Source organism: Cyrtonyx montezumae, unplaced genomic scaffold, assembly GCF_038088225.1.
Source record: "Cyrtonyx montezumae isolate F1298 unplaced genomic scaffold, pur_monq_1.0 scaffold_3, whole genome shotgun sequence".
In the NCBI taxonomy this organism is placed as follows: Eukaryota; Metazoa; Chordata; class Aves; order Galliformes; family Odontophoridae; genus Cyrtonyx; species Cyrtonyx montezumae.
The window spans coordinates 136,763,809-136,790,148 of NW_027072034.1; the positions used below are offsets into that span (position 1 = coordinate 136,763,809).

The 26,340-nt window shown below is 39.5% G+C and overlaps 1 protein-coding gene across 1 annotated transcript in view; it reads left to right on the forward strand.

The window, feature by feature from the left end:
- Positions 1-26,340, forward strand: part of MET (MET proto-oncogene, receptor tyrosine kinase) — a 69,108-nt gene that overhangs the window by 39,148 nt on the left and 3,620 nt on the right. Inside the window, exons 10-17 of the mRNA XM_065743479.1 lie at positions 7,702-7,920; positions 14,262-14,408; positions 16,400-16,556; positions 17,358-17,498; positions 19,751-19,981; positions 22,297-22,377; positions 22,910-23,091; positions 24,621-24,730. Coding sequence (XP_065599551.1) covers positions 7,702-7,920; positions 14,262-14,408; positions 16,400-16,556; positions 17,358-17,498; positions 19,751-19,981; positions 22,297-22,377; positions 22,910-23,091; positions 24,621-24,730 — 1,268 coding nt within the window. The remainder of the gene's footprint in view (positions 1-7,701; positions 7,921-14,261; positions 14,409-16,399; positions 16,557-17,357; positions 17,499-19,750; positions 19,982-22,296; positions 22,378-22,909; positions 23,092-24,620; positions 24,731-26,340) is intronic.

The following is a 26,340-nucleotide window of genomic DNA, read 5'->3' on the forward strand; positions in this document are numbered from 1 at the left end:
TTCAGGGCTTTTGCTGATGCTTTGATGTTTTCTTCAGAGAGTGTTTCAGTGGAAAAATAGCTTTACATAGGCAAAACCCCTCAGCTAACTGGAAATTAGAGAAGGATAATAACGGTTTTCAGGAAAACTGTTGCAAAGAGATTAGGCTTTCACAGTGTCCAGTAACAAGGTTTTCATATCACAGTTTAACAGTGCAAATTGAATGACTGCACATAGAACATCACGATACATGTATGCCAGATTTACCAGACATGGCAAGTTGAAATGTGGTAAGTAGGAAATAAATTTCAGTGGTGACTGTGGGTGTAAAAGGAAAATGAAACAAACATCAAAGAAAGAGGAAAAGTATGTATGTAAAATCAAGAGTAAGTATTGTTTTAAAAAATTGCTAGTTGTCAAATTACCTACTTTGCTAAGTCAGGAAATGTTTACCCCAAGTTCAGTAAGTAAGTATTAAGAAAGGTTTGGGAGTCAGCAACTGGAAACCCCTTCATGAACATAAATTCAAGAGTTCCTTTGGTTACCTGAATTGATAATGTACAGCATCTTAATCTAAATATGATCACCAGATATGATCATGTGATCAACTTTAATTTTTATAAGGCAAGATGACATTTATTGGCTACTTGGACTGGAACTGTTTCCTGTAACCTTTTGCCTACAAATTTGTCTTACATCTCTGACATTTTCTCATCTTCTATGGTCTATTTAGCCTAATTGAAGCAAAATTGACCTACACACATTATAACATGCTACACTACTGCTCAAATTCTTAGCTTGCTTCTAATGAACATCATGTGCTATTTTCTGTATTGAATTCTAGTATGTTGGCAAATTTTCAGTCTTTCATATTTTCTAGATCATAATATCCCTCACAATCCTGATTTGTATAATATTTTGAGTGTCGGGACCTGAATTTCAGCTGGATGTCATGGTCTGTAATTTAGTGGGTACAGATTTTATTCTGGAAATCAGTGCCTCTGCAGTGAAACAGTGTTGAGTGTTATCAAAAATGCACTTCACACGAGTTGGGAAATAAAATACTTCAGTGAAATCAACCAAGCTTAGAATTTGTTGGTTTTTCAGCACTGTGAGCACAATTACTTCTAAGTGCAAAAGAGTTCCTGCAATCAATTCTTTACATTTTGCTTTGTGTACGTATAAACTTGCTTTCCTTTTCATTCATTGAGCCTCCTTGTTCATGAGATATCTGTTCCCTACCACTGTCGGTATCTTTATGTAGCCTTAGAAATATGAGCCAGTATGAAAACAGCTGTGCACATAGTCACATCCCTCTGCATGAAGGGCTGGGCTACAACCTCAAGCAGATTATAATCAAGAGTGTATTATACTTTGACACTTCCCAAGTAATATATGTTGCTCCATTGCAACTAAAGGCCTCTGGCGCTCTGTGGCTTCTGCCTGTGGCAGCTAAGCTCTGCTTACTGTTTGTTCTGCCACCAGTCACTACCTCAAGTTTATTTCCCCAGGATGGATATTTGTTCTCAGGGAGAAGGGGAAGACTTAATAGGGGCAAAAAAAAGGTTACACCGTGTAAATGAGGAAATTGCTTACAAAGGATGCCTACGGCTGCAACCTTATCCTGCATGAGAGATTCCAGGCCCTATGTGTGAGCAATATGCCAAAAAAGCAAACTTTCACCCAGACATTTAAGAAATAATTAATGATGGGGAACTCTTTCCAGCAGAGATCCAGAGCAATGTGATGGATAGTTATCAGGAGAAATAAGTTGTAATCCTGAATAGAGCAAACTCAGACAGACAGTGTGATGCAAACCAACAGAATCAAGTCCTGCAGCCGAGGCCATGTATCTTTTTGCTTCCTTAGCTTGGGAGAGGAGAATGAACTGAGTCATTTTTTAATTGTCCTTTAAGCCCTTTTTCTTTTCAGTTTTCTCTCACCAGCCTCCAGGAAGCTGCTTTTGTCAGCATTCAGAAACTCTGGCTCTTGGGAAAACTGAAGCCAGTGCTGAAACACATCCCAGAGCATCAAAGGAAAGTGCAGCTGGGAGGTACCACAAAGACCTCGCCTGGCCCTGCTTCCTTGCAGCAGTAGCAAACATACCCAGACCACTGCCTGACAGATATTTGTCTAGGCTGTTATTAAAGCTCCTTGAGAAGGAAATTTCACAATCTCACTTAAACAAGCTTTGGAGAGAGCTGCTCTACCTGCTTACCTAGTGGTTTGGAAGTAATTATTTCTAACAATTAACCCAAATCCCAGCTGCTAATTAGTTTAACCTTCAGTGGACACAAGCAACAGACTACCAGCCCCTCCTGCTAATTTTACTTATTTGCACTGCGTTATGATTCAGCCTTTTTTCTTTGCCATTTGAAACAAACCAAACCAAACTGACCTTACATGATAAATGTTGTTTCTTAGAGCTCTGTTCCCTCTTTCTTCCATCTCCCAGATGCTCTCCCATTTGCTTAAAATTGGTGGTGCCTCTGACTTAAAAGAGCTCTCTCCTTTTCCTGTCATCTATCTGTCCCCAAGCCATTAATTCATTCTGCCAAGCTTAATTGGGGCCTGGAGCACCAGTGTAGTCAGGGTGTGAGTGGAGGGTCACTTCAGCAAGCAGCAGGAGCTGTTGGGAGTGCTCAGCATCACAAAACCTCAGGAGACAGAATCAGCTTGTGCTTCTTAGGGCATCTGCTTCTTTCCAGATGAGTGGTAGAGCTGGTAAAGTAATTTCTATGGAAAAGTACCCCATAAGAATTGCAGTGTTATTGAAACTTAAAAGCTCTGGGAGCCTCCTGTAGAAGAACAGGAATGTTCTTCTTATGTTCTTGATGTAACAGCCTCCTGTAGAAGAAACGTGGAAGTTGCACACATGCTTGCAGTTCAGTATTCTTGAAAATTTCTTTTCTATAACATAAAAATAAGTTGTGTCAGTTCTATGATTTTCTTTATTTATTTAAATGTTGTTGAAATTATTCAGTACTGTGTTCCTGTGAATTGTGTTTGTATTACATTCCACTAATACTGTCAATACGTCGTGCCTTCTTCAAATTCCCTATTTCAACATGAGTGAAAAAAAATGTTCTAGCTACGGAACCATATGTTTCAGTGTTTGCAACATGTTTCTTTTTAATTCTGTTTCATGAGTTCTTTTGACCATTTGTTCTTATTAAGAGCAAAAAATAAGAATTTGAGGAATGCTACATAAATTCCTCTTCCTGAGATCTCTAGCCAGTACATAAGCACACACCAACCCTCTCACTTCTGCTCACACGTTCAGTTTCTCTGCAAGGTGCACAAAGAGGGTCTCAGTTCATCCCTTCCCTTTTCATTTTTTTTTGTATGAAAGCAGGGCATGGTTTGGGATGGTGTTTGATCAGGAGCCCGTCTACAAAAGATGTACCTTGTGACTTCTGTAAGTCCTGCTAGATGATTCTCCTGCATTTTAAGGTCTTGAGGCTGATATTTTCTAACCAAAAAACTGTAATAGCAAATTCCCAATAGTGAGTTGTCATTTGGGGATCCTCTGCAATAACAATTAAATTACATTTTAAAATCTTTATTCATAATACCCATCAAACTGCTTAGAATTTACCCGCAAGGATCTATCATAGATTTATTAAATAATAGTAGAAAAAATTCTCTGGGAACTGTGGATGGTGAGTGTGGGATTATTGAAGTCATTCCTGATTATTTATTCAGGACAACCTGGGGTCAGATCCTCTAGCTATGCTCACTGTGTGGAACAGTGCTGCTAGAGAAGCAAAGATCGTCCCTCATGAAGGGGAAACATGACCTTTCTTTCTGTGCTGCATCTGAATCTCATGTACATTTCTCATAAAGAAAGGAATTCAGTGGTTGGTATCAGAGAAGAGTCCATGCTGCAAACTCATCAGGGTCCCTAGGACTGCTATCAGGTACATTAACCATTCCAACCCCAAGGACTCCCAGTCAGTATCAGTCATACTGTGTGGCTCTCAGATGCAGGAGCAAGAGGGTTTACTCCATCTTTTGGCTCAGTAATCCGATAAACTGCAAGTCTCATCTCCAGTGCTTTCATCTAAGAGACAGGTGGAATTAAAAAGTTGCCAAACAATTAGAACCAACTGAAATGACAGCAAAAGCCCATGAGCTGTCTGAAAGTCTTCAAGGTGCTTGTCTGTCACTGCTGCATTTCTCACCTACATAAAAAAGCCTTCTGAAAGGGCCTTCCTCAAGTTGGACCTGAATTGTCATTTCTCCCTTCTGATAAATCATTCTTGGCAGAGACAGGTGGAGAGCCCACTGGTCTGTCTGTAAGCACATTCATCTTTCATTTCTCACTGGAACTCCAAAAGTTTAGACTCTTTATGAAAGGACAAATTGGTGTTTTCCTCCTTTTTGACTGCTACAGATCCTCTAACACACATCCGACTGCCCCGCTCTTAACTGGGTCAGCTGCTGGGAGACCTTTGGAGCTCCAAGATCCACCCTCATACTTTTTCCTGTACTTGTGTCAGATGAAAAAAATTGACTTGGGCGTCGAAGTTCAAATTCTGTAGGCCGGGTTTGAATTAATTGCCTCAAGGGTCATATTTTACAAATGAAGCAAGAATACATACCTTTAAGTGATGAGTCATATGCATTGTGCAATGGATTATTATTATCTTTGGGGTATAGTATTTATTTGTGCTTGTGAAATGCTTCATAATTTTTATATCTTTTCCTACTTACCATCTTCAAATGTAGATTATAGTCATAGGAAGAACACAGATTTAGCTTTTAAAGTGAATGTACTCTAAAGCCTAATTAAATAACAGTTAAAGGTGCTGGGTGATAGGCAGTATCTTAATTGAGTAGGCAATAGATTGAATTTGTTTTTTTCTTATAGATCCTCAATCCAATATTTCTTGAAAACTAAACCATCATATTCTTCAATTGCTAAAACCAATTTCAAGGTAAAAATGTCATGTCAAATCATGTACCAATAAGGGCACTGCAAATAAGATTTTTCTTGACCTTACCAATCAGTCACATTGCATCCCCTCCAAAGAGTATTATTAGATTTTTATCATTCTCTGAAAGCATCCTCTTCAGAGACCAGCCTGATAAAGTAAAGTATCTGATTCTAATAGATAGCCACAAACAAAGTTATGAATACCACTGCTATTCATTTAACAGACATCACTGCTCTACAGTAGATAAAAAGTCTAATGAATTTACATTAATCAAATAAATATAATGATTACCTAGGACATAATTGGTTTTATAATTATAGATAGATATTTGTAATGTCTTTTTAGAATTGACACAGGATGACGTATAACTTTACGAATATTCATACATCATGGAAAAATCCAACTCGGTCACACATTATATTAATGATGCATCTTATTATTACAATACTGATTCAAATTAATTTCTAGATCCATGTGATATAACAAAGCATGAGATGTGGTAAATGATCTATAGCAAGGCATTCAAAAGAGAAAGAACAAGAATTCTCTGATACTGTAAGAAAACAGAGGGAAGTTCTCCTTTGACTTGTGTCCCATACATCACCTTGTTGTTATGTGGGGCAAACAACAATTCCTGCATTAGGAATCTACACGGGCTGTTAGTCACATGGGTGCATGTTCCCCTGGTGTTACTGAGAGCTACACTGGCTTCCTTAACTGAGCACAAAAGCCACAGCTCACAGATATATCAACCTTGTAGTAGAGCTCCAAATGTCTAATGCTCAGAACACCAAACGTGTTCTTCTGGGCAGATTCCATAATATTATGCAAAGAAACAGAATTGCTATGGTGATAAGAAAAAACGCTGATTTGCAGTTATCTAATTTAATCTTACTTTTCAAGTTAATATGAGTACATAATTGATACAGCTTGAAATTTTATGTCACTGATTGGAAACAAAGCAAATTTACGTTGCATTAATTTAGCATATTAGAGAAAAATGTAAACCAATTTCACAGCTTCCTCAGACAGCATTTTAAAATGGGAATACAATTTAATTCGCAAAACAAAACAGAAAATACATGTATATTGACCCTCCCTCGATGCACAAAGGTTTTCAACAGCACTGTGTTTTTTACAGGGAAATATCATGTAGGTCAAATGTAAGATTTATGATGACTGGTATATAAGCCCCATTGTTACTGGGCCACATGTCAGCCACTCTATTTAAAATGCAGAACAATGTAATGACTGCTTTCAGAGCACAGTGTACAGAGAACTACTTATACAAGGCTCATACAAAGGTACTGTGGAGCTGAAGCAACTCTGTGCCAGAAGTCCTTCAACCATATCCACTGCAGGTGGCATGAAGGGGAGGCACAATGAAGGGAGAATACAACACGATCACAAAAGAGCCTCTTTGCAATGTGTGTGTTGCTGCCCAGCACCCACCATGCTTCCCATTGATACCTGTAGATGTGCTGTTGACAATACATTCAAATTGGTTATCTAGAAACCTCTAAAGTCAAGAGAGAGAAGATGATCCTTCAGGAGTGCTCCTCATCTATTTAAAGTTGTCTAAAACAAATCAGAGGAACCCCTTCTCTGCTGTCTATCAAGGGAATTTAGAGAACTGCCTGCAGTCTGGGTGAATCCCACCTGCAAGGATTCATGCTATCCCTGCAAATTGACCAGACTCAGCTTCAGATCAGGCTGCCTTGCTTTCAACACACAAATCCTTTTAAGAAGGACACTGATCCATCTTGTCTGTCTCAAGAAACCTGTGTCAAGGTGCTACTGGATGGATGGAAGCACCCTGGCCACGCATCTTACTCAGATTCACAGCTCCAGGGCACAGTGTGCTCCCTAGCAGGTCTTCTGGAGCATGAGTTTCATCTTTCCCCTGAGAAGCATTGCACACCATTAATGGAATAAGTGCAGAGTGAAGGGAAAATGCTGCTTTACATGTGTTGTCAGACAGCTTCCACATCTCACTGAGGAGCGAACCCTTCATCCACACTCATCCAGGGATATACAGCATGAAGCATATCCTGCTGTCAACACTACCCAGAGGGACTTTCTTGTGTTCTAAGCACCAAATGCCACACTGCTGGGTTCCTACACACGCGGTTTTAGGAAGAAGATACAAGTTGCTGAACTTTCATAGGCCAATTCCCACAATGGTTTTGACTTTAAAGCACTTTCTCAGAGAGTCCCTGACAACTTTCTGGAAAAAATGCAGCTCAGCTACGCCATGAATAAACAGTGCTTTACTTTTATTTTCCACTGTTTCAGTCAGATGCTTTCGCCTTATTTTTAACTTCTCCTCTGGTCCCTCGCTGTTGCTTTGGAAGGATAAAAGGCAGAGAAATCCATGTTGTGTTCACTCTGACATGGGCTGGATATTTGAGTTATGGCTGCTTTGTGTCCTCATACAGCCCAGTGAAAGGGTAGCCTCCTGATGGTCTTTGGCATTGGAAATCATTTTCCACTAATTATCTTCAAAATATTTACTTTAAAAGTGCTGTGAACAATCAGGCCAGGAAGCTTGTTTACTCGAACATTTCCTCAACAAGAGTGCAAACACCACTGAGTTTTTACACCCTTCTCCCCACTCTAAACAAATGCTGAGTAGCCTTGATCAGGATTTTGCTTTGGTTAAAGAAGAACGAGACTTCTGGTGTTTATTTTTTCAATATGTGTGTATTGTTAAACAACAGCTATGTTCATCAGTTATTTCCTGTGCACATACTTACTCCAATTCTTCCTTTCTTTCCTACAGGCGTGTAGCCACCGCTCAAGCTCAGAGATAATCTGCTGTACAACTCCTTCCCTGAAAGCCTTCAATCTTCAACCACCCTTTGTAACCAAAGTGTTCTTTGTTTTTGATGGTGTCAGCTCTCTATACTTCGATTTTGATTACGTAAATAATCCGGTATTTAAACATTTTGAAAAGCCAGTGTTCATCTCAAGGAGCAACCCAAACGTTCTGGAAATTAAGGTAAGAAATGCTGAACTAAGTTTTTGAATTATTATTTTTTCAGTGGAAGTTTTCATACCTGCCCTGAAATTTGTGAAGTGTGCATCAGCACTGTACTGTGGAACAGACATGTTGATAAATTAGAGGAAGCCCCAAGGAAATAAAAGCAGAGAGGAAGAGAGATCAGTATGTTTGGTACTGCTTTCATCCAAACACCAAATTGTCACTACTTTAGAGATAAAGAGGTGAAACCAAAGGCATTCCAGGGTGGTTGCTGACATCAGGTGGAGAGGAAGAGGGGCTTTCCCCAACTTCTGAGCAGTGAGTGAGACGACTATAGTGGAATGTGACTGCTACAGACTGCGTCACCGGTCTAGGATTAAACATGGCCAGCAGCCCAGAACTTGAAGTGTATATCTGTGTGTATCCCGGCTCTGACTGCCATGCAGCTTTGTGTTTTTCCTAGTGGATGGTGTGGGGTTACCTTTAAGAAGTGTCCCAGAAGTTTGGGCTCTCTAAAGCTGAGGGAAATTCTGGTCTGTGCACAGTCACTCAAGATTGGCCACCAATGTAGCCTAAATATTTATGGATGCATGAAAAATGCTAAGTTAAGACTGAGTGCTGGTTAAAAGAGCACTGAAAATAGCCTAGTGGGCACTGAGGACTATCTCTCAGGAATCTGGGGCCCTCACAGGCACATTCTTCTTTGTACAAGAGTGCTGCAGAGAATGTTAAATTAATTTGTAAATCTGATTTCCTGAAATTTGATACTTTTCTGATTCAAAATGCCAAAAAGAAACAGGTTAAAAATATAGGGAATACTAACTTACAACGCTTGTGTATGAAAATTTATTATGTACATTTCATTTCCAAAAAATATTTATAATTTAGATGGCACAGTGAAACTTGTAGAGAAGAGAATCTCCCTTTACATATACCTGCTCCTTCGCTCTTTTAAGTCAAAACTCTTTCCCTATACAGCCATGAAATCTGGGAGCCTTGAGGTTTTTGACTCTAAGATGGTGCAATGAGACAACTTCTAGGCTGCAGAAAAGCAGAAGTGCTTACCTCAGGGATTCTGTTTGTCATGCTGGGTCCCAGTCAAACTCTCTAACATTATCTGACACCACAAAGTGTTTTGTGCAAATTCCAAAGAATAATCAGTCTAGGGTTTTTTGTTGTTCTGGTTTTCTACTTGGAATTCCTGGTCACCCGATCACCCCTTCCTCACTGCAGACTAAATGTTTGCTTGTTCATAGAGACACACTATAAAAGAGTGCTGGTGTGCAGATTAACAGAGAGCTGGGAATGCATATCTTCTGTATGGCTCAGTGCCTCTTTGCGGCAACAGCAGCAGTTTCCAGTTGTTTCCAGGTCACACATATCCACCAATTGGAAAGAAAGAAGACTAATTTAAGAAGAATCATAGAATAATTTAGATTGGAAGGAACCTCTGGAGGTCTTCATAGTCTAACTCCCTTGATCAAAGTGGTGCTAAGTTTAAAAGCAGGTCAGGTTACTTATGGCTTTGTCCAGATTAATTTTGAAATTCTCCAAGGATGGAGATTTTACAGTTCAGAAAAAAAATCTGCTCCCCTAGCCTCACTTTGTGCATCCTGTGCTTCAGCCTTCTTCTATCTCAGCAGCCCTCTGCACTTCTCTCAGTTTTTCATTATTTCTCTTTTACTGTGTGGACAAACACTCAACACAATTATTCAGGTGTGGCCCTTGCAAGTGCAGAGTGGAGGAGAACAATCACCTCCTTCCATCTCAAGTACATGCTGTTGCTGCAGTATGTGCTGAGCTGTCTTTTTGTCCAGGTTGATGATGAATATTTTAAACAGTACTGGTCTCAGCATCAGCCCTTGAAAAATGCCACTTGTTAGAATTGTAATCTTCAAGTTGATGGTACATTTACGTTTTTTTTACCTGATCTATAGTCCACTCATCCAGCCTGTATTAAGTGAATTTGTTTTCCGTACTAGGAGAGATTGCGTTGCAAATCTTGCTGAAAGCAAGGTAAATGTATTCAAGTGCTCTCATTTCATCTACAGAGCCAGTCACCTCCTCAGAGGGGGCTAACTGGCCACTCAGGAAAAATCTACCTTTGAGAAGCCTGTTCTGGCTATCCCCAGCTGCCTTCTCATAAGTTCATAAGTTCATAAGTTCATAAGGTTGGAAAGGACCTATAAGATCATCTAGTCCAACCATCCTCCTATCACTATCCCTACTATCTAAATCTTCCCCGGCGCAACTTGTGGCCATTCCCTCTCGTCCTGTCGTTATTTATCAGGGAGAAGAGGCCCACCCCCTCCTCACCACAACCCCCCTTCAGGAAGTGGTAGAGTGCAATAAGGTTCATCTGCCTGGAAATGCTTCCAGGATTAATTATTTCATAATCTTTCCAAGAACTTAGGTAAAAAATCAGGTGTTTTTTTGTTTGTTTGTTTGTTTGTTTGTTTAACTGTCTTCTTTTGCCCTTGGATCTTTTTTTCTCCTTTAAGGAGAACTTCCTGGTGCTATTTATTATCAGGAAGAAGCCACTCAGATGAGGAAGGCTGGCTGAGAACTGTCCCCCTGACTACTGACCAGAGTAACAATTTTGTAGTATTGATGTCACCTTTAGCAAAGGCAGATAAGGCAAATCTCTACCTAAGCCTAATGCCCTGATTATTTCCCAGCAACCAACTGAAGAATGGCATTGGTGAAAGCTGGTCTCTGCAACAAAGCATGAACAGGGCCCAGTTTAACATCCTCCTCTAAATAGAATTAGTTATAGTGGGATGCTTCTATCAAAACAGTGAGGCAGCTTTCAGAAATTATATTAGGGGGCCAAAAGATCATTACAAGCCATATTGCCAACACTTTTCCCTCGCCCTGTACCCACATACAAAAATACACACATACAAGTTTACATGCCTCATGGTCATATTTTGTGCGGTAATTAAGCAAGCTCAGCATGAAATTAAATGGCAGCTTGCTTCAGTGAACAGGCTGTTCTACCAAACCAAAGTTCTTTTATCTTTCTCTTAATTAGTTTCAGAGAGGAGGACAGATCTTTTATCACAAGTATTTCAATCAGACTAATCTACTGTGACATATTAACTTCCATCAAATGATGGTGGGTCCCAATTGAAAGGTGCTGTTTGGTTTCCCCTGATGACCAAAAGATGTTTTTGTAAGAAAATGTTACATGCAAGAAAACATTAAGTCTTCTGTCTAAAATACAGTCAGGGCACTGTGCACAGTAAATGCCAGTTTTACTTGTCTTCAGTGCCAGTCCTTTTGTCTTCCACACTACCCCATCTCTTAAGGACCCACATCATCACTGTCTTCTTCTGCCAAGTATGTGACACTTTGAAGTCTCTCGGTGCCCACCATGCCCCGGTCAGAGCAGTCACAGCAGGGCGGCTTGAGGCACTTCATTGCTTCAACACCACAGGGACGTTACTTTAGAAGTGCTCCCATCTCCTGCCAATACAGGAAGCTCACAGAGTAGGAAAAACTTGCTGCTGGGGAAAAGTGAAAACAGAATCTGCTGAAGACTCTGCACACAGCCTCCCACAGGAACCACTGATTTGGACCAGGAAGAAATTGAGAGCTTTTCAGAGGACTAGGTCCTTCATTCAGTCTGCTTAGAGCAGTTGGGAACTTTCAATGGAAGTCGTGGCAAGAAAACAGCCTCTCCTTGGATACTGATAGCAAGAACACACTGCAAAGACAGGATAACCCCTATCTGTATCATTTGGCAGCCCGTATTTGCCAAGGGGAAATATGCCCTAACTCTACCATGGACATCGCTTTGGAGACTCCTGAGAATGTTCTTCAACAGCTTCTTGATGCAGGAAGGGTTTTAAAGTGCTAAAGGAAACCCAAAGTTTTGGGACTGTGTACCAGACCACTACACTCCCTCTCTGAGGGCTGCAGCAGCTCTTTCACAGCTTGCCTCTGCCCAAGTGTGGAGTAGTGGTGCAAGCAGGACAGGCACTGGTGGGGAAGGTGCCTTGCTTTACTTCTGTGTCAGTTCTTCTCTTTTGCTTCTTCTGGCCGTTGCCTGAGCTGCACATGACTTGCAAAGGCAAGAGTTGTGCTGACGCACCAAGCCAGTGCCAGGTCTCTGCATGCTTCCATAAGAGGTCTAGGCCTAGATGACTAATAGGTATTTATAAATATTTCACTAGAAAAATAAGCAGCACAATATTCATGTTACACATCACATTTGAGATCTTGGATGTTCTCTGCCACACCTGTTGTAAAACAGTAGGGCAAGATTTACTAAGTCATCTAGTCTATTCCTAGTTCAGTCCGACACATTCTTGATATTCTTAAGAAACTTTTCTTGACAATTTACAGATCATTCTATTTTTCAACTTCTTCCACATCTCATAGAACGTTGTGTTTCTCCTGATGTCTAGATGAAGAGCGTGCAATGGAAATGTTCCTGAGGAAACCTAAGTGAACGCTCTACAGTTGCAGTAACTCCTCATTCCTCCCAAATTAATCTGCTCTGCTTAAGAATCTAAAAAGTTATCCTGACACCAATCTCAAAACTTCCACACTGCAGTTTGGAGTTTTTCTACAGCTTTCACTCCAATTGTTCCGCTGCCTCTAAAGTTGTGCAGTAGTCTCTCAGATTGTGACAGCTACATAGACAAGTAATTAGCTTCTTCAGCTTGCACGCATAGACATTACTCAGCAAGGAGGAGGCAGTACGCATTTAAAAATAGGAAATATTGTTTCCTAGTTCTTACTGCAGTCAGTTTCATACTTTTGTTAAAGTTATATTTAAATTCTGTGTTTCTTTGAAGAAAAAAACACTATACTACTTAATACTCTTAGTATAGACAGATACTATACTTAAAATTTTTTAACCTATAATATATAAATGATAATATAATGGTAATGATAATAAGTAAAAACTGCTGTCTTCATTGTTGACTAAGGACCACATTGGGAAATGTCATTTCCTTTGGCTAATCATCAGTTTTGGTGGAAGAAATTTTTTAAGATCTGGTGCAGAAGTAAAAGAGAGGCCACTCATCCACATTCTCTGCAACAATACATTTGTCCTGAACCTGGAAGACCCAAGTTCAGGTCCTTTGAGGTAAATGATTCAAAGAAAAGATTTGAACTCCAGTGGCTCTCAATCTACAGTAAGTTTCCAGACTAATAAGCACTAAACCACCAGTCAATGCCTAGCCCACTGAATATTAAGCACTAAACAGAGTAGCTCCAAGTAGGTAGAGAAAAAAAGAGCAAAATGGACTTTTTTGGCCAGCAATTAAAAAGCACTAACCTGGGGTATGGCTTTGCCAGTCCAAAGAGGTCATTAAACTGGCTCTCCTTTATTTTTATTACAATTTCTCCAAGGGTCAACCTCTTTCTGCAGCAGACTTAAAAAAACATTTTCCAAGGTAACATTTATTTTGCTCTTCAGAATGGGATTCTTGTTTTCTTTTCAGTAGATGAGGCCTCACAGCAGTGTCAGGCATGACTCTTTCCTCCGGTCTCATGAAAAACTCCCAGCCCAGCCCACATCAACAGACTGTATTACTGTTACTCCCCATCTTCCCTTCTCCCCTCTTACTCCCTCATAACATGCTTGTCCTTTCATCTTATCTTAAGCTGGACTGTAAATGGGTCAGGGCAGAACTGTAGCTTCCTAAATACCAATGTAGTCCTAAGCACAAAAGATCCTGACCTTGGTCTTTGGACACCACTATCACAATACCAGAAGGAATAATATTTCATCCAAGTCTAGGATGTGAAGGCAGATTTTCTGTGTAGGGAATGACTTTTCATGCTGTCATCTTTAACAGGGTTTGTTCCTCTTTGGTCTGTGGAACGTGATTTTAACAGATTTGTGCATTTTTTATTATCATAATTCACTCACTCCTTTCTGAGAGCTTCACTCCCTCGGCCATAATCACTTACAAAATATTTGAGATGCCTTTAGTTTGTGGATAATATAACGTTCGTTTTCTGTATAAACAACAGGATCACAAAATGCTTTCTGTCTTGTGAAAATTATGCAAAAATCTGAATAGGGCCACCAGAAATTATTCCTCAGACGTCTGCATTTTAAGAAGTTCTTATGGTCTGTGTGAGTAGTAGTGATAGGAGATTTTATCTTTTAACATTATTTTCCCCCCATCACTGGCCTGTCAGACAAATTCCTATTTACATGAATAAATCTGATATATATATATGTATCAACTGGTCAATGTAAACTTGTATTAGTCTGTTTTATTTTCCAATTTTTTTTTTTTCATGAAGAGCATTTTCTGAAGTAATAAAAGCCCTTCTCCTTAATTTTATGAGGATGTTATGTAATACTAAATTGATCTTTTTTTTTTCCCAAGGGAAATTATATTGATTCAGAAGCTGTTAAAGGAGAGGTGCTAAAAGTTGGAAATAAAAGCTGTGAAAACCTGCTCTTGCAGTCGGAAACAATTTTGTGCACAGTACCAAGCGATCTCCTGAAATCCAACAGTGAGCTAAATATAGAGGTGAGGCTGCTACACTGCACGTGCGATATCAGTGCCACCTATTATCAATCCCAGTGACACTATTGAATTTACAAGCTTCAAATACAAGTCTAATCCTGTATTTTCAAAGAAATCTCTATGTCAATCTGTTTGTCTGAGATAGAAATTCAAATAACATCAACTATTTTAAATGAAATATTATCATTGTTATTGCCATTGCCTGTTTGTACAGAGACTTTTTGGAGCCTCAGGCACAGAGCAGAACCTAAACTAAGAACCACATAAGTAAAATGCTAGTTCTTAATCCAAAGACAAGAGATACCATGTGGGAAAGAACAAGAAACTGTAATGGAGTTGGTTTTCTTAGGAGATCACAAGCCTTTTTTTTCCAAAAAAACCCGAACCTGTGATACAGTCAATAGGATTAGATCATTTCTGAAATATTTTTTCTGTTTAGATTCAGTAGTTTTGCAAGATGCAGACACTGAGAACAAATGTTTGAGTTTCATCTTCATTGTAAATGTGGTCTCACTAGAGTCATTCAGAATTCTACTGCAGATTTGATCTGTAGACTGTTTTGATCTACTGATTCATAGAATAGGACAAACATCTTCCAAAATTGCTGATTTTTTAAAACTATAAATATGTAAAATCACAGGGGAGGGGGAGTTACATTTTAACAAATTAAATTTGCTGGGCATGGACTCCGACTCACTGGAAACAGTGGAAATATTAACAGTTATCTAAGTTTGACCAGGATCAAAGTCTGTGTAAGCTCCTAGGAGCAGGGGCCATCTTTGTGTTCTATGCTTTTATGGGACTCGTCTCAATGAGACTCTCTCTTCTGAATGGTATTTGTATGTGTTACTACAATCTAAGTTAAGAGTAATCATTCATTTACTTGATTAATACACTAAATGTTGACTTATTTTAATATAAATTTGCTTTGAAAAGTAAAAAATCATCCTGGGCATATCAGACGAACGGCAGAATGAGGTGCAGCTCCCTTCTGGCAGATCTGTTTCCCACATTTGTAAATGCCTATTTTCATGTAATGTTTGCCCACATTTTACATTCTGTACCTATCTGTAATTTTACATAGTCAGTTTCATTCAATCTGTTCTACTACGTGACAGTAGGCCATAACCTCTAAGCAGCAGATACGTGTGACATGTATTCCACATGTAGAAAAGAGTACAACACAAAGGGGTTAAATAAGGTTTCTGCTTGTTTACTGGCAAGGAGCCTCAGAAATTGAAGTCTGCCCAGCGAACAAGAAAATTTGCTCTTTTGACGGGCAAATCCATCATTACAGTACCCAGAGGAATGAATTCCACAGGAGGAGGAGAAAAGATGGCCAAATGCATTCCAACTGACTGAGCTAGTGCCGTGTGATCTGAAACAGTTTTTCCCTGTTAGCTGCTTGGTGTTTTGTTCAGTTCTTGATTCGGGGGGTTGTTGTTTTGTTTTGTTTTGTTTCTTTAAACTGTCGACAAGCTAGAAGCTGGCAAGGGACAGGCTCACGTGACCTTGGGAACTAAAATGCAGGCATGCTGTCAACAGAGAGACAATTTGATGTTACAGATTGGTTATGCCAGAAGGGCACATATCAAAGACATTTGGGCTTTTTTTTTTTTAAGTGTATATCTCAGCTCATGTATCCATAGGCCCATACAATTGAGTAAATATATGAATTTAGTATTGTCAATTAGCATCTGACAGCAACATAACCCTGTTATGCCGTGTGTGTGTGTGTAGCGTGTGGCACACACTTAGCTGTGTCCTCACCAGAGCTCCTGAAGGCAAGTCATGTATCATAAACACAGATCTAATTTCACAGAAACCAATAAAATCACTTCTGCACTGCCAGTGTCTTATCTCAGTAGAGCATCATGAAATCACTATGTATTTCATACAGAATGTATCAGTTTATATTTCAGTGCTAATAATCTATTTCTTACTATTTTCCTTACTTCTATTTCTTTTTGTTTGTTTGTTTGTTTGTTTTCCAGTGGAAACAAGAAGTTTTATCAACAGTTATTGGGAAAGTGCTGATCCGGCAAGATCAGAATTTCACAGGACTGATTGCTGGAGTTGTTTCAACATCAGTTTTAATTTTTATCTTTTTGGTATTTTTCCTCTGGAGAAGGAAGAAGAAACAAATTAAAGGTCTATAATAGTAAATCCATCAATCCAATCAATCCTACAGTTGCTATTCCTTAGATTTTTTTAAAAAACATTAAATTATGCTCTGATTAAGTGCTGTGCAATGCCCCTCCATAACCTGTCAGCTGAAGTTTCACAATCTAGTCCAATGTTTAGCTGCATTTCAACCACTGGCTGTTGCCTGAGCTGGGTGAAGGGCCACGCTGTGCCTGAAGGAGGAAATTCTGAGCTATCAGGGAGACATGGTAACTTCTTTTCCCCAGTCAGCCTTAGAAGAGGGGGCAAGTAGATGATGCACCTGGAACCAAATGTACTTCAGCTTCATCCAATGTCCCTGTAAGTCCCTCATGCTGAGCCTAGGCTGTGCAAGACAGAGCACTGCAGTGTATCAGCCTCCTGCTCGCTCAAATCAGGAACTAGGTCAAAGATTGCCTCCTTTCTGGCCCGTGTCTGAGTTTCCTTCCAGTGGAAACTGCTGCACTATATAAGGGGGAAGGAAGAGGGAGCTGCTATATAACCAGATTTTGGTCTGTGGTATCACAGTCCAGTCATGAAGCTGTCCCAGAGGCTTCAGATCTCCCTTGGATCTTTCGGTATGGCCAAGAACGGGACATTAACACATTACATCAAATCTTGTCCGATTAAAACAGTTGAAGTTCGGATCCTGCCTGTATTTGCCTCAGACACAACCTGACCTTCTTTCCAGCAGAGGGGAACATCTAAAATTAAACAAAGAACTAAAATTTATGTTAGCATTCAGTAAACATGAGTGTGTTACAATATTTCTTTCTCCTTCCCATTCAGATCTGGGAAGTGACCTGGTGCGCTATGATGGCAGAGTGCACACTCCTCACCTGGACAGGCTGGTGAGTGCAAGGAGTGTCAGTCCAACAACAGAAATGGTCTCCAGTGAATCTGTAGACTACAGATCAACATTCCTAGAAGGTATGTCTCCAATACAAGTTTGTACAGATGATGCCATTTTATGCACCTTGCTTTTCCTCTGCCTTCAGATTACAGCCATTTGGGCTATTTGACTGTGTCCTCATTGCATGAGATTATCATGTGTTCATGGGTTTACTGTCTGAACTGAGCTTCTCAGGTGCTTCTGAAGATTAAGGTGAAAAGAATTTTTACTTCTAGTTAACTTCGGTTTCAGGACTTTAATAAGATACTATTAGAAGAAGCTCACTGTAAGCATGTTCCACAATTAATTAGGAGCTAATGGATATAATGATTTTGTATTATCATGATTTTTGTCACGCTACAATCAAATCGAGACTAAAAAGACAATTTTAGTGAGTGGTTTAGTTTCAGTGTGTAACAAAGACTTTACACAGCCATTGTAAAGCAGATCTGTCAGCTCAAATGGGAAATGAAACTTCCATAAATTGATATTCTTTGGTCTGTTCATCGCCCTTCTATAAAATGGCAAGTTGTATCACCTAGAAATGTTCAGTTTAAATTTTAAGATAAAGGGCTGTGTAGAATGTCACAGTTCATGTGGAGATCCATGTGTGCTAGGATGCCAAGCTCAGAAACCACAGTTTTCCCTTGCAGGTCTAGCAGTATGAGGGAAGATTAATTCTGTGCTAATTACATTTCTGTACTATGTAACACTGTCTCTGAGTGGACATTCTCCAGAAGAGAACTCTACTGCTCTTACTACACCACATCAGAGTGAACATGTCCTTTAAGATGTGTGGAGTCCGTGTCCACTGGTTGCCATTAAACAGATTAAACTGTTAGGATCTACTTATTAAGATATTTGAAATATCACAGATTTTTTTTTAGCAGCCAGGCCAGTTTCCAGCTTCCTTTCTGATTTTATATTTGCTGCTGACAGCTGGCACAGGAAGCTTCTAGACTGAAAGATTCCTGAAGGAAAAGGAAAGTCTGTGCCAGTGTTAGAAGGGAAGGTGGTACAAGAAACGAGACTGTGCAAAGATCCTTAATAGAAGGTAAATATGCAGTGATCCCAGGGCCACTGTGCACTGGCGAAGTACCACAGAGAATGCATCTGGGAAGGAGGTTTGTTCACTGAATATTGCCACGAGGGCATACTCTTCAGTTACCATAAAAGAATAAAATGACAAGAACATTTTAAGACAAGCACACTCACATGTAGAAGCTATAAAAATTAATTCACAACCATAGCTAATTTTACAATGACTATTAAATAGATACTTGCTTTTGGTGACATAATTGGGGCTTGTAAATGGAAAAGTTTTTGGTTTTGCTTCTAGGTAGAGCAGTGCTTTTTTTCATTGTGGTAACAGCACTATGAAAACCTCCCAGGTTTTAACATAAATACATCAACCATGTCTGTGCAATAAAATATCTGATAATTTCTGTTGGTAAATTTATTCCTTTTTTTTTCTTTTTGACCCTGTGCTAAATTTTCTTCACATATTCCACTGGAATCATTCCAAGCTGAAATTAGTGTAAATTAAACTTATTTCCTTGATTCCATTACACAGAATGCCAGGAAAAAATTCTTTAAACAAAAGCAGTTTAACATACTTGGACACAATGTTGACAAAAATAATTTTCTCAAATAAATACTTCTTCCTTGACTGAAACATATTAATTTCTCCTATTTTAAATCAGCTGGCTCATGTTATTTTCATGAGTAGCACCAACTGTATTATCTTCAGGAGCTACAGGATATGAATCACCTCTAGGCATTTCCCTGGTTGAATATTTACCAATGGATAAATATAGCTAGTCACCAGCAGTTTGGAAACCTGCATGAAAAGTAGAGTTACCTACCAAATTAAAACATGACAATAGTAAAAGGTTTCGTGTTGTTAATTGTTCACTACTTCCTCCTCCCCCATCTCTTGTCATTTTTTCCCATTTTATTCCAGTTACTCACAGTTACTAGAAAATCTGTGAACTACACTTGGCAAGAAGTGACAAGATCTTGCTCTATCCCTTTATAAAAGTGGAAAGTTTGTCCATTTACTTTCATAAAAGTAGAGCTGAGACAAGCATAGCTCCCCAGTGACATGGTTTCCCTGCAGTCTGGCAGATTTGCAGTGCTTATTTTCATTTTCCTCTGTGACAAAATCTTTTGCAAAAGCAAGCTACTTTGAAATGATAAAGTCAAACCCTTGCTTATCAGTGAAACAAAGCCTTTCATTTTTCTAGGGAGAAGCCTGAAAGTACTATAATAGTTTATGTTCACCTTGCAGATCAGTTTCCAAGCATGTCTCAGAATGGATCGTGCAGACCTGCCCAATATCCTCACTCTGACCTCTCCCCAATTTTGTCCAGTGGGGACTCAGATTTAGCCAGTCCTCTTCTTCAAACTAATGTCCACATCGACATCAGTGCCTTAAATCCTGACCTGGTCAAAGAAGTCCAGCACGTTGTTATTGGTGCTGATAGCCTGATTGTACATTTCAGCGAAGTCATAGGAAGAGGTGAGTACTGCGATTGTTGCCTTGTAAACTGCTCTTTTTGCACATTCTGTAATCATAAACCATTGCAAAATAGGCATCTAAATGGGAGTTTGTGAAGATTTTTCCTCTGGCAGCATAGCATCCTGTTCGACAAATCAAGAGGACAAGCAAGGGGGCTCTCATTATCAAGTCAGGTGAAGGGTTGTGTGCTTGATGATTTGTAGAAGACAGCAGAAAGGGGAAGGAGCCTGACACTTAATGAGATTCCTTTGAACTCAAGAGACTTGCTGACACCCCTAAGCTGCCTCACTCTTGCCTTCTTCCAGGCACCAAAAAGCTCAGTATGACCTATGAGGCTGCATAGAAGGAGCGAAGCTACAGCAGAATATTGTACAAGCCAAAGGCACGTGACTAAATGTAAGGGGATGGCAAGGAGGAGGCATCAGTGAGTCTTAAACTCATAGCCTGAGAGCTGGCGGAATTGCTACATGACAATGAAATCCCCTCAGTCACACACGACACTGAAATCCCCTCAGTCACACAGTGCATTCGATGAAAGTCCCCATGGGCCAGGTGAATGCACACACCTTCTTGTCCTCCACAAGTTTCCCCCAGCTTTGGAAATCCCACTGTTTCCTTTTACTCAAGTCTCTCTCTTCCCCTCCGTTCCTCTCTCATCCCAACAACAGGTTGAGTAAGTATTCCATTTTTCTATTTTCTTCCTATCACCCTTATTTCTTTACATCTTCTTGAGTGAGTTCTCTCTCACATTCATAACCCAAGTCATTATTTCTGTTAACGATAATTATTAAAATCTATACTGTCAAGTACCTACAAATAAACCAAGTGGAAATAGGATTTTCAATACTTCTACAGATCACACACAAGAGATCTGTTTTGGAGTATCAGAATCCTGATTTAAAAAAAATAGCTATAAATGATATTCCTAATGTCATTTCCACAGGAACATAGCCACAAATCAAACACACAGTGTGTTTCCCTTCCATGTATTACACTTCACCATCCCCAAAGCAAGGGTGGGCCTTTTGCTTCTCTTTCTTGTTTCAGAGAAGGCCAAGTAATTTCCCATTTTTGAATGCTGAAAAATATCAGGAATGACACCAACATAATTAACCTGTTTTAATTTTCACCTCCATAACTAGAAATGGGCCAAACCCAAAAATGTTTCAGACACACCCAATCCAAGCTTTAGGACTTGTGCCCAGACTCCAAACATGATGTGGTCTGATGGGATTTGAGTTGCTTTTATAAAACAAACTTTATATTAATTTTACCCGAAGCCAAAATCAAAGCCAGTTGGGCTCCGACCAGAACTTATGGCTGGAACCTAGTAGAATTAATCTTGTTCTCTCTGAAGAACTTGCACATACACACACACAAAAATATTTTCTGACTGCAAATATTAATGTTTTAAAAGTACCCATTAAATAGTACATCTATGAAGGAAAATCACCATTGTATGTATAATTCAATCTGGATTATTTAATGGATGTGCCTGAAGCTTGAAGTTCTCTGTTTCCCTCACAGTAGGTCTTTCCATTCCGCAAACTATTCCATTTCTTGACAGAAAAACACAGGTTCAGGAAGGGTTTATATGTCCCTGCCAGCTTATTTCACTGCATAGACTGTCAGCAAGAAGGCAAATTGTGCTCATCATTTTTAGTAATACTCTGCAATAGGAATGAGACTATGGCAGAAATAGTAGACTGCCTCCTTGTGATGTGGCTAACCTGTGATCTGTAGAGTGACTCCCAAGCCTTTCATGACCAACACACCACTTCCAACACTCAACATTTTCCACGAAATAACAAGATTAGAAAGATTATAAACCCACAGTGCCTCATTCAAATTACCACTGAAGAGACAGTACAGCTGTGTAGGTCGGTAGGCCAGATAGCATGGGTGTACAGACCACTGGGAGCAACTGCTGCTGTGGTCGCATCAGCTCCTTCTAACTGCCTTGCACCTTTCAGTGCCCCCATTCAACATATATCCAATGGGTCAGAGTGGTGGGAATGGGCTGACGTTTTTTGTATGCATGGTCATTAAGAATATGAAGCAGTGGTGATGCCAGCATTGTCATTATTCATATACTTCATCTAGGACAAGAAATATCAATTATGTTGCAAATAGAGTTTTCATTTGTGTAATGATGGCTTTATGTAATGACTGTTTTATGTGTTAGTTCCTGTTACAAGTGTTGCAAACTGGACAGAAATAAAGTGTGATCACTTTCTTAAAGTTTAATTGCTACCCAATGGAAAATAACAGAAGGCTAGTTTTACTAAAGCTAATCTTGCTCATTTTTTACACAGGACATTTTGGGTGTGTGTACCATGGAACGCTGCTGGATAATGATGGCAGGAAAATTCACTGCGCTGTGAAGTCACTGAATAGTGAGTTACATGTTTGATAGTGAGACATTACCTTAATTCCAAAGACAACTGAGATGAACTAATCAATTGCAGTGAAGTGTACTTCCACAAATAAAAATTCTCAGTTGCAACTGGATTAAATTGATCTGTAGGGCAGCTCCAATGACTTCAGATTACAATTAGGGAAATATAGTGTCATTTTTTATTCTACCGACTCCTTAAGATTTGCTTTTGGAAGTTGAATTGCTAAGCAGCAGGCAAAGATGCTGGAAAATCAGGAAGACACTATAACAGGATTTAATAAAAGCTTTACTGAAATGTTGTTATTCAACTCAAACTAAGAAAAGGAGATTAATTAATTAAAATTTTGAATTAAAAGCAGTACATTTGGTCATTGTACGAAAAACTATGCACATAGCATAGTTGCAATGTGGGAGGTGAGGAGCATATTTGTAGCTTCTCATTATCAGTTTCAGTTGTGCAATGACACGCTGTGCAGAAATGAACTGTAGGGTTTTTTTTAATTATTTCATTTTATTGCTGAATTTCTTAGGGATTACAGACCTGGAAGAAGTAGCTCAGTTTCTGAAAGAAGGAATAATCATGAAAGATTTCACTCATCCCAATGTTCTGTCGCTTCTGGGAATCTGTTTACCCAATGAAGGATCCCCCTTAGTGGTCCTTCCATACATGAAACATGGAGACCTTCGAAACTTCATTAGAAATGAGACTCATGTAAGTACACAGTGATGTCAACGAAACAGTAATACAAGTCTAGCCACACCCTGCCCCAACACTACAGGTTGATAATTACATGACGTACGTAACTTGCTGCTGTTACTACACCTTAACCTTTGGCACTTGCCTACGCTGGCAGCAAGCCCAACCACAGCACTGCCACTCCTTCCCTTCCCCCTCAAATTCCTTTCTGCAGTGTTTCCCAGAAATTATCAGTAATAAGTATTTCTCATTTCCCATCCATAAGCCTCTTCATAAACAAATGTCTTTATGAGATTCAAATGAAGGGGCCCAACCATCTGCTGGTTTAAACTTGCATGTCTCCATTGACTTCAGTACAGCTGTGTCAGTTGTCACCATCTGCTCTTCCAACTTCTAGGTAATGGATATTCGCAGACAGCTAGAGAGTGTCACAATCCTGATAGCAATTTTTTTTTCTTATTATTTTAAGAGAGTAAACCAATAATTGTTATACTGACTACTCTCTTATCAGAGATTTTCTTAATTTTAATTCCTTAGTTTTCTCATACAGGCCTCACTGCTTTCCCTCAAGTATGGGAGAAAGAATGTTACCACAGGTCTTGCCTCTGGTAATATAAGCCCTCCTTATACTGTACTGTTCACCCACTTCACAATTCCTGGACAATATAAAGTGGCTCCTGAGTCAATGGGACTTTGCCCTTGACTCCTCATAGCCAGGAATTAAGAAAAAAAAACAGAAACAAAAAGGCATTTTGAAAATTGTTGGAGGAGTTAAGCTTTATATGGTAAGTGCTTCTTCCCTTTCAAACATACTTCATTCTACAAGCACTAGAGATCTTGTCTGTGAAAAGCTTTACAGTAACCACAGTTGAATAGGATTGTTGCAGAGAAGGAAATGGTATGGAACAATAATCTGTTGGACCTTACTTTTCCATAACAAGTCGTGTTGTTGGATAAAAGAATTATAGGTTTATTTTTATATTTATTTCTGTAAGGTCTCACCAGTGTGCTGTAACCCAGCAGCCTGCAGGAAGTATTTCCCTGAAAGCTGCTAAGGTGTCATCCACCTTTTCCTTAGCATCATACTGATGAGAGCTTGCACTTACTTTGCCCCAGAAAAGATTCTTTTTTTTTGGACATTCGCAGCTGATGAGCTCGAAGCTCACCGTTAGCATCTTCCACTGAGTTACACGTTGTTACTCTAAGTTCATAAATGTGAACTGATATGCCTATGTGAATTTTGTGTATCAGCTGTGATGCTGAAGTTTCTGCACATCATTCCACTTCCCAACACGAGTCATGCTACTTATGCTGCAAAGTCCACTCTTTGGAGTGTGTCGGTTCTTTTCATTTCCTCAAGCGTTTCCTCACTGGATGCAAGAACTTCACCTAAACTTAGGCCATTTTATTATAAGCACCAACTTACCTTGCTCATTCTGGTGGCAAGATACCTGAGTCAGAAACTGAAAATCACAGAAAAAAAAATAACAGTCCACTATTCAGTTTTCTGCATTCACTGTATTACAAATGTTTATATTTTACAGAATCCAACAGTTAAAGATTTAATTGGATTTGGCCTTCAGGTTGCAAAAGGGATGAAATACCTTGCAAGCAAAAAGTTTGTCCACAGAGACTTGGCAGCAAGAAACTGTATGTAAGTACAAGCATCTATTTCCAGCCACATTATCATACTCTTTTGTGTAAGGCAGAGAGATGAGGTAAATAGAAGTTTCCAGGACTCTCCTTTTTCAGACTAGATCTTTTCACTGCTCCGCAATTATGCTGTTTGTCTCATATACTGCTGAGCTACTCAGCTTGCTAAGGACTCACTCCTTACACATAAGCTTTTTGAGTGTGGGAAATAAGAAAAGTTGAGGTGAAAGTGAAGTCTCTCAAAATCATTGGCTTGAGAATTTAAACAGCATCACCTAAGGGAAGTTCTACTGCTGTTGTCTCAACTTGCTGTGCTTCCACCCAACCTCTTCAGAAGCAGTAGGTCTCCTCTGCCGCACCTAGCAGTAGGAACTTGGTGAGAAAAACAGGAACACAGAGAAACATCAGCGAGACTTCTTGACAGTAATTTTTCATTATATGAGTATGAGCTTAATTTGGCTCAATTGTGCACACAAATTTACATTTAAAATTGAGTATGCAAAGAATCTTACTAGTCTCCATGTAGCCAGACAGTTCAGTTCACACAACGTCTAACTGATACAGTAGTTGCCAATAGTATTTTGCTGATTCATCACCTATGCTGCAAACTAATGAGATACAGCATTAAATGTTAGAGGTTGTTTGTTTGGTTTTTTTTAATATGTGATAATTTAGAGCTCTGTCTGCAAAAAGGTTTTTTTACCTATGGTATCAGATTTCTTGTGCATTTTCAAAGTCTGCGTGCTTATGCATTTGAATGGCCTCTGGAAAGGAACATTTTTTTGCAGCTGCTGGGTTTTTTTGTTGTTTTTTTTTTAAGAGCAAGTAAGCATCAATCAACGTGATGTTCAGCCTTTCTAAGAACTAAGGAATGACATTACTGGATAAAAGTCTTAATTCATATAATGCAAGTTTAAAGCATAGCAACAGGACACTTCCCTCTGACTTACTTCCTCTTTCTTATGGGAAGAGGAAACAGCTCTCATATTGCCAGTGTATCTCGTACTGCCAACTGAATGGCTGCTTTTGTTCTTGTAAATGGCTCAGCACTGCAGAGCCTGGAGAGCTGCTACTGCATGAGAGGAAGATGAAGGAATGAAGACCTGCATTCTCCAGGAGACTTGAGCAATTCAGCATCCATAAACAAAGCTTCTTTTACATTGGCAAAGTCCATCATAAAGGAAGTCAGGATGCAAATGCCATCCCCATGAATACTTGACTATTCTAGAAGTGATGCGGGAAACAGCGATGGCATAGCAACTCTCCTGCCAACCCATCAAACTTGCCTTCTACTCTCTTCACTGATATTAGCTTAATTACTACATCAGTAAATACAGCAGATTGTTCTGTGCTATTCAGAGAAACCTCAACAGACTAGAGAATTGGCCAGACAGAAATATCATAAAGTTCAAGAGAGAGAAATGCTACACGAGAAAGCTGAGACAGCTGGCATTGTTTAGCCTGGAGAAGAGAAGGCTCAGGTGGTGATGGGGGTCATCCATACATATAAATGCCTGACATGGTGAAGCTGGTGCCAGATTCTTCTCAGTGGTGCACAGGGACAGGCCAAGAGGCAAAAGACCCAAACTAAACACATGACATTCCATTTAA